At 38.0% G+C, this 9,893-nt stretch overlaps 1 protein-coding gene across 1 annotated transcript in view; it reads right to left on the minus strand.

Moving 5' to 3' along the window:
• Positions 1-9,480, minus strand: part of LOC124282469 — a 145,052-nt gene extending 135,572 nt beyond the window's left edge. The window contains 2 exon segments of the mRNA XM_046718476.1: positions 4,365-4,473; positions 9,182-9,480. Coding sequence (XP_046574432.1) covers positions 4,365-4,473; positions 9,182-9,290 — 218 coding nt within the window. The 5' untranslated portion in view covers positions 9,291-9,480.
• Between the last annotated feature and the right edge of the window lie 413 nt (positions 9,481-9,893).

A 9,893-nucleotide genomic window follows, 5' to 3' on the forward strand; every position in this document is an offset into this window, starting at 1 on the left:
TGAAGCTGGTTTTATAGTGCTAGCCCACTGAGATACCATGCCGCAGTGAAGCATGAATACCCTACTCAGACACATTATACTGACTCCGAGCCGACAAGTCCTTGTTGTACCCATTAATGCCGAGCGCCAGGCAGGGACCAACAAGTACCATATTTTAACGTCTTTTGGTATGACGCAGTCGGGGATCGAACCCACGACCTCCCGCTCTCCGGGCGGACGCTTCTAACCACTACACCACGGAGGCAGTCTTTCACAGATAGAAATGCTGATGATGTACCAATGAGTTGGGATCAGTATCAGCCAAATGTGGGAGGAACACAAAAGTAAGGCAGTATCTGACCTGTGATTCAACAAACCACCAGCTGGTCCTTGCAACTGCAGGTCACAACTTCAAATAGCAAGCTACAAGTCTTACACAACTGGCCACCTTTTATATGGACTATACAATATGGGCGATAGATGGAAGTGCTCTTCAATACAACACACTATGCACAGTTCGTCACAGTTCAACTTAGCATGCTTATACATCTTTATTTAAATCACAGTAGTATTAAGCACACTTAATTTTTCTTCTGTGCAGATCAACTCCTATTTGAGGTGTTTTATTACATGTTCAGTATCTACCAACCTTTGTCAACCTTTCATATTAATACTGTGTGTCTAACTCTCCTAAATGTAACACCTGATAATTGCATCTTTATCTCTTTTCTGCACAAATTTTGTCCTGCCATTTTAATGTAATATTCAACATACAAAGTGAGGTGATCACAAGATCAATGCAAGATCAATGAAAGATAAATCTGAAACATGATAAACATGCTTTAGGCCATGACAGTATAAAATAATTCCACACTTAAATTCAGAGACTGACAATACAGATTATGGCAATACTGTCATGCACTTGACAGTTCAGGTATCAATATAATGAAATATTCCAAAAATCCATGAAGTAATTCAATTTTTACATTTCAATTCTATCAGTGATTTATTGATAGTTGCTTTGTCTACCATTGTCCAGCTGTTGCCATGGCACTGACTGCGTCTTGGAAGTTTCTTTCAGTATCATATCAATTACAGATATGCGCTTACTAAACTTTGAAAACAAATGCAAATATATCAGTCTATCTAACTATAAACTTGGCATGAGAAGAATCAATTTTGTGAAAAGATTCAGGCAGAAACATCAGCATCAATAGCATAGTATGAGATACAACTTGGATCTGTCAAACTTAAGGTCACCTGTACGGAGTGCATTCACTGAGGTTACATATATGTACACAGGATGTTTTGTGTGTGTGTGAGAATGAGAGTGAGAGTGAGAGTGAGAGAGAGTGAGAGTGAGAGTGAGTGAGTATTTATATGCTGCAATCCCATGGTGGTATATGACATTTCTGCTCAAAGCAGGAGTGAGTGAGTTTAGTTTTACACTGCTTTCAGCAATATTCCAGCAATATCACGGCGGGAGACACCACAGGGCTCCAGATAAGGGCCTTATCGGCGTATGTACGGATAAAAAATATGCACAATACGGTAGCAAATAATTTAGAAAACGTAGCAGGTACACACCACAGCAATAGTGTACGGTCTGAGAATCACTTACAGACGTATTTATCTGAAGAAAAATATTGGTTTATTGTTTATTGACCTGTTTACACAAGACTATCAATGCTGTGGTGCATATATACTCATGCCAATAATGGTTGTCACCCCCTTCAATTTTTGTATTGGAGAGGGGGTGTGGGTGTGGAGAGTGGGGTGACAACCATTATTGGCATGAGTATATGAAACGAAACAATAATGTACTCTTAAGGTTTTCCAGTACTCCTGTAGTGAAAAAATATGGAGTACGTACTCCTGATGTTGAAAAATTTCTGGAGCCCTGCACCAGAAATAGGCTTCACACATTGTACCCATGTGGGAAACCGAACCCAGGTCTTCAGCATGACAAGCTAATGCTTTAACCACTAGGCTACCCCACCGCCCCACTCTAAGCAGGAGGAATGCCCAAAATGGTACCAGTCTGATAAATTATGTTCTTTACTTTGTCACAGGCTTCAAACATGAGTATGAAGGATGGGTAGATAACTATTGGAATTAGTTTTAGTGAGCACTTCAAGACACAATCATTTTCTCTGAGAGGTTCCAAATGATATTTTCTTCCCCTTACAATACATCAGAACATTAGTCTGAATATTTCTTATTGTAAATCCTTTTGACTTGTTATCATTGTTTGCTTTTTCAGGAACATGTGTTTTTCATACAAAAAGACCCATCTCCCCTACACCAGAATACCACCTGGTTGGACCCCATGTTGTAGACATGTCCATCTTGAGAGGCATTTTAGAAGTTGTAAAGATGAACGAAAACCATGTTCTATGGATAGTCAACTTCTTTATTGCAATCAACCAAGTGATGTATCTACACTGAAACATGGCATTTATTACAACAAAGAAGCTGACTGTCCATAGAACTTGGTTTTCCTTCATGTCCATCTTGTGTGAGTGAGTATGTCAAGTCAATACAATGTTTCTCTTCAACCCACTTGTGACTTCAATCCCACGAGTCGTGGTGTACTTATTAAAAAATCACCTTCAACCACTCCTCTCACGCTATAATTACATCTCATCAATCATTACTGTCACAAAATCAATCACACACAAACTTGTGTCTTCGAAAACAAACCTGTAAAACAAAGAAACTGTTGAGGTAGCGCTGCATAATACAACGATTACAATCACACTGATGATTACACAAGAGGGTTTAACAAGAAGGTCGACCAGTTTTATGTCTTCTACAATGAATATGTCTAATTAGTAAATATTGATTCAAGACATGCAACTATTTCATGCTGCAACGAGTCTTGTCAGAGAGAACATTAATTATCTGCAGGAAGACAAATAAAACATGGCTTCCAAAGAAAACAAGTACACAGAACAGAGGCTTATACAAAGTAACTCATTTATCAGGACTCATCTCACTCTCTCACTGAACAAGAAAGGCATAACAATTGTTTTTCTGAAGGATTACTAATTGTGTTTGCAATATTTGCTGGTCAAGTCAATAAAACATCATGGACTATATTACTTCTATTACAACTCACAGGGGAAAACCTGGGACAATTTTACCAACACATATGTTGCAGTGCTTTTGACTTTTGTGGGAGATTATTAGACATCTTTAAAAATGTGACTTTGGCAAATTTTACTATTCTTTTTCAGTTGTTACACAAATATTTCAAACAAAAATACAAACTAAATAAGTACATAAATATATGAGTAAACTGTCTACATAGATATATCACTTTAAGTAGGAGAATGTAAAAACTTTTCTAAACACAATCCCTTCATTGTTGAAGGTTGCACTCATTCCATATACTGTATATTTAGTTGGGATATGACAGGTGCAAGTTTTAATGACAATACAACCCCACCCCTTATGAGCCATGAATGATCCAGGAACTAAATCTATTTGATTAGATTCGTAATAAGTGGTAAAGGTATGTTGAGAGCAGAGAGAAAAACAAAATAATAATCATGATTATGATACTATACACATGCTGCTACAGACAGGATGTTTTTAAAGTAAGTTATTGGAAATGACCAGACCCTGGACTTTATAAAACCCTGGGTTACAACATATGTATAATAATACTTCTCCATGCGTATTTCCTATTTAACATAACCATACAGTGTTCATATCACCCTACAGTTGTAGTACTTGATACATAGTATCAGTCTCTTTATACTCTTCTCCTGGTTGACAGTCCACTCACACAATCTGTTCTTACAAATCACTAGTACCACCGATCACTGACATACCCGTAACACACACACTGCATGTACGAAAGGCTTCTTTCAGTAAATGTGGTCTGCCCAATACAACAGTCTGTCATCAAATACACATTTTTCACTTTCCGACCACTTATGAACCCTTTTCACCAGTAAGAAACCTTACGGCTTCTTTATTGACTTCTACATTCCAACTCAATAAATGTTGAAACACAGCTGACCTGGAGTCACAGTCCTCATAACCGTATTTGGTGATCAAACTTCAAAGATACTACCCATAATGCCTCTAGAATTTATTCACTACTTAAGCATATTTACTTTATGTTGCCCCTTCATAAATATATCATATCACATACCAACATGATTCCTCGTAAGACGTCACAGACTAGTACACAGGCCAAGAGACTATTACTTCCTCTTTAAGTATTTACTATTGTTAGTTGTTGTTGTGTAGGTTTTAGGATACAAGATGTAGTGTAGGTATTTAGACCCTGTCACAGATCATCCATTGAGTCCACCCTACGACTGTCGACTGAGTTCAATGTATCACATCAAGGGCAGTACATCTATACTTACTAGTGTCCCATGGGACATTCCAGGCATTGTCCATTCTCCAGGTACTGACCAGCAGTACAAGTCGTGTCACACGTCGCTCCGGTGCAGTTGCACTGACCAGCAGCACAATCTGGGAACAAAAAACATACACTGAAATGCCTTCACAGTTGTAAAGTACTGGAACTTCAAAGAGAAGGGAGTGGGTTTAGTTTTACGCCACACTCAGCAATATTCAAACTATATGGCGGCAGTCTGGAAATAATCGAGTCTGGACCAGACAATCCAGTGATCAAGAGCATGAGCATCAATCTAGGCAATTGGGAAACGATAACGTGTCAAACAAGTCAGCGAGCCTGACCACCCGATCCCGTTAGTCGCCTATTACGACAAGCATGGGTTACTGAAGATCAATTCTAACCCAGATTGGGTGAGCACTGCAAAGAGACAGGAACCATAACTGACTTACAACAGTTGTACTGCTATGACGACAACTCACCATGCATTCTGTCAAGTTGGGCATGGCCCAGTATGATTAACTTTCACCACTCATAAAAGTATTTTGATTGACACTTGCCCATATTTCTATATTAGCTACCAAAATGTACAATTTCTTCCATTGTCCACTACATGATCATAAATTTGAAAAAAGGAATATAACGTAGATCATTTGATTCATTTCAAACATTTATGGGTTCGGAATACTTTTTTCACACCTTCATACTTGTTTTATTGCCTGCATGGTGGCCATGTTAAATGATAATTGGACTCAATTCTAAATATCAAAATGTATTTAAAAACATGTTAAAATCATGCAGAGAATACATTCACACTGTTTTCTGTCATGTTTATAAGTATATGTATGGCTTCATGCCACTTTGAGCAACAGTCCAGCAATGTGTCTTAGAGGGGAGACCAAAAATGAACCTCTGAAATATAATAGTACTATATTCACACATTTCTACCAACCCTATCATGCTTATCAAGCTATACAGTATTAAAAGAAAACAAATAAGAAGTTGTTTTTAATACAAAATATATTGAATTAATCAGGTGTACAAAGAATTTATTGGTTCATTAAAATATCACATATTGGTTGGAACTGTATTTTTCAGGGTCTATTTCAGAAAGTTAACCAATTACCTTCAGGGTGGATTTACTACCCCATGTTTGAAGTCTCACATTAATGACTGCTGTGGGTACAGTTTGAAGCCCTGCGCCAGTGATATACCACAGGCAGGCAGGGTATACTTGGTAATAACACTTCACAGTACACCACACATCAGAGGGTACTCAGCAATATATTACAGCGCACACATGTACCTACTGACGCAATTACACTAAACTATAATCCCAAGTTGATACGTTCAGTGTTCTCAAAAGAAAATTTATTTTATATTTCTCACAGTAACATTAAGGTCAGAATTATTTTTTTTTATCAGTAAGTCAATTTACTTTTGTAACTATTTAATCAGATCAAGTTATACATTTTGAAACTCGATAAACATGAAAAATTTGCTGTCTTTATTTCTTTCACTGATATGATACTGAATGTTAAACATTAAAGGATTTATTTTCTAATAAATCAATCGTGTTTTACAGATTAGGGTTGATGTTGGAGAGTTTAATCATTCAATACTAATCAAATGTATTAATTGAAAATATTTTTAAAGCACTTGGCAAAAGTTCAGTAATCCATCGGAAGAAGAGAGCTTTAAATATCACTGTTGTCGTGAACTGATCTTCACGAGGTTTAATGTCAACTTCAAAACTATTCCTCTTATACAGGGCTCGATTTAGTGCTTTGTTACTTGCACTGGTGCAACCTAACATTACATACAAAGTGCAACCTAGTTATTAGTCTAACTTGCACCAGGTGCAAGTAATTTTGGGGAAATAAATCAACAATAAATCTGACATTTTAAGCATAAATATATCAGCTCATTTTTCTTGTAAACTTTGAATACCTATGGCACTGAAACATTGCTATTTACAGACACGTCTCGGCTATGACAGCTCTTGTAAACAGGGATCAGCTGTGTGGCTGTGGTGCTAAGGTTTCATGGGTAGCCTACTACATCACGGAAATATGTTTATGTGCACCAAAACCTTTGATGTTTTAACACTTATTAATGTTGCAATTGGAATTTGGCTGGTGCAACTAGGTTTTTGTCTTAGGTTGCACCTGGTGCAAGTAGGTTAACATGTCTTAAATCGAGCCCTGTATATAGTGACATGCATGCACATACCAGTCTAGAATAATACCACTGGTTTGGTTAGTTGTTTTATGTCGCACTCAGCAATATTCCAGCTATATGACGGCGGTCTGTAAATAATCAAGTTTGGACCAGACAATCCAGTCAACAACAGCATGAACACCAATCTACACAACTGGGATACGATGACATCCGTCGACCAAGTTAGCGAGCCTGACCACCCTATCCTGTTAGTCACCTCTTACGACAAGCATGGGTTGCGGAAGACCAATTCTAACTTGGATCTTCCACTGAGATACCATGCAGCAGTCTCAGACATGTACCTCACTCACACGCATCATACTGACTCCAAGCTGACCAGTCCTTATTATATCCCATAAATGCCCATCACTAGCCAGGGCAACAACAAGTACCACCTTTAAACATCTTTTCTAATGACATAGCAGCAAATCAACCCACAAACTTCCTCTCCTGCACATGCTGTTCATAGACAATGCAGGCAGTAAAGTGATCTCTGTAATACCCTCACTTAACACTGCTTCCCAGTTCAGGAAATTATGAAAAGCGTACATGAAAAAGCCATTATCATGCCTATCATGTTCTTCACTACAGTATCAACAATCATAGTTAATAAATGACCATTTTATTTATAGAACTCTGACAACCAGTAACTGGAGTAAGTTCAAATACAAATAAATCTGTGCAGTTCAAAACAGGACAATTTGTTTTCTGTTTAAAGGCACACCCAGCAATATACCAGCTGTATGACGGTGGCCTGTAAATTATCTAATCCTGTTCCAGCGACAATATGACATATGTGTTGCCACACCTCAGTGTCATGAGAGGCCATCTACCTAACCTTTATCTGCACCCATACATTGGTATAATAAATGAGTGAGTGAGTTGGGTTTTACAACGCTTTTAGCAATATTCCAGCAATATCACAGTGGGGGACACCAGAAATGGGTTTCACACATAGTACCTATGTGGGGAATTGAACCCGGGCCTTTAATGCGTGAGGAGGAAATGCTTTAACCACTGGGCTACCCCACTGTCCCTGCTATAATACAGAGGTTTAATTATGTTTTGTTGTAAAAGATGGAAACAAATATTGAGCATTTCTCTCATAATGTTTCACTCATAGTTTGGTAAGACTTCCGCCTGTATCCCCCCTAAGTCTTAACGAGTGAGTAAGTTTTTCTTTTATACCGCATTCAGCAATATTCAATCTACATGGCGCCGGTCCGTAAATAATCGAGTCTGGACCAGACAATCCAGTGATCAACAGCATGAGCATCAATCTGCGCAACTGGGTACCGATGACGTGTGTCAACCAAGTAAGCGAGCCTGACCACCCGATCCCGTTAGTCGCCTCTTACGACAAGCATGGGTTACTGAAGGTCAACATTCTAACCCGGACCTCCACGGGTATAAATCTTAACGATGAGAAGAATATATATATTTTCAGGTAATATGATTTGACTAGAAGTGGGGATATGGCTGAAGTCTTTCCAATAGTTTCTCAAACTTGTTGGTCAAAATAACTTGTGCAGATATACTGCATGGAAACATCTATTTTTTGTGGAACACTTTTTATGGATAGACAACTTCTTTGTTGCAGAAGTAGTTGCGACGTTTCGGTGTAGATTCTAACACCGTTATCAAACAAATGATAGACAACTTCTTTGTTGCAGAAGTAGTTGCAACGTTTCGGTGTAGATCCTAACACCGTTATCAAACAAATGATAGACAACTTCTTTGTTCCAGTAGTAGTTGCGACATTTCAGTGTAGATCATTTGCTTGATAACGGTGTTAGGATCTACACCAAAACGTCATCATACCAGCTTCTAATTGCCACTTAAGGAAGAAAATCTATTTTTGGGCTTTTTAAAATATAACATAATATCTATTATTTTTAATATTTAGATATGATGTAAAATTTTATGATGCCAGTGAAGCACTGGCTTGGTCGGATAACCTGAAACACAAGTATGGCTTTCTATAATGTATAAATAAACGGAAAGAGTTCCTTCCGTTCCCCTAACCCCAAACCTAACTCTAAACCTAACCCCAAACCTAACCCTAACTTAAATTTTGGACTTTTAGTCATTTTGTGAGTTCTCTAGTAATTGTTGTGTTAAGTTTTGTTAATAATATTAGTATATTTATAAATATTATTTGGGATGGGAGAACGGGAGGAACACTTACCATTAGTTATATTTTTTATTCCACTTAATGTGTAACCTAAAATGTTGGATTAACTTGTGAAGAATACAATGTTTTTATCATATAGAAAATTATTTATCAATTAGAAATTGTGTAACATTTAATCACTTAAAGCCATATATGTATTAACACTGTGAATGTTATGTATTTAGAAACTGTGTAACATGTATTCACAAATAGACCCATAACGCACGCCTGATACAGAATTAGACACTGTTTAACATGTGAATCTATTGTGATCACAAATCCCGAACACAAGAACTATTGTTGCATATACACTTCATTAAACAAACAATAAATCACACAACTGAAAAACTGTCTAAATTTTAAAATATATCAGAAGGATATGTTACTGAGTATCACATTGACAGAAATAACACTTTTCATAATACACCTACCTATCACCAGCCACAAAATACATATCCTGAGAAACTGTGTCGAAAAGCAGTTTGTTTTCATCACCCCTTCAAATTTAATTCGCGCTCTTTTCACAGAAAACATCTTCATCAAGCGAACCAGCGCTTGTAAGTCGTCAGAACATATTCACATAACATCCACCAGACAAATGGCGAATGTTCTCGGGTGTGAGTACTCTCTCGAAATTTGTTACGAAACGCCCCGCTCGTGTAATCCCTTCTTCTTGCTTGCAGTGCTGTCAGGTAAGTTGGAGGTCTCCTATTTTCGCGTGCACGGACCCCCAAACAAAATCATGGCCGCCTGGGTCAGAGTGTGCTAGCGCATGTCTGAGCGTCACGTTGCTACGCAACGGTCAAGTCCTATCTTCGGGGGTGAGCTAGTTGAGCACATCAGCGTGGAGAGATCATGTATTGTTTACCGACGCTAGCGGTAATGGTGGCGATATAAACCTCTTTACACTTGAACAAAACCTACAAAAAGGATGACTCATATTGTTTCTTGACAATACCCTGTAGTTAACAGTGTCATTTATTTATCCCAATATGCAGTTTCGTTTTTCGAAGAACTGCAATCCACCTTTTCCCCACACCTCCGTGTGCATACCAAGATATACGCTCCTTAGTACATTGTCAGTCAGCTTACAATCGATATCACTACGATGTCCCTGAACCTTCAACGTGATCAGTGGGCTGT

The sequence above is a fragment of the Haliotis rubra genome, unplaced genomic scaffold, assembly GCF_003918875.1.
Source record: "Haliotis rubra isolate DU_JTF1 unplaced genomic scaffold, ASM391887v1 Scf3, whole genome shotgun sequence".
NCBI lineage: Eukaryota > Metazoa > Mollusca > Gastropoda > Lepetellida > Haliotidae > Haliotis > Haliotis rubra.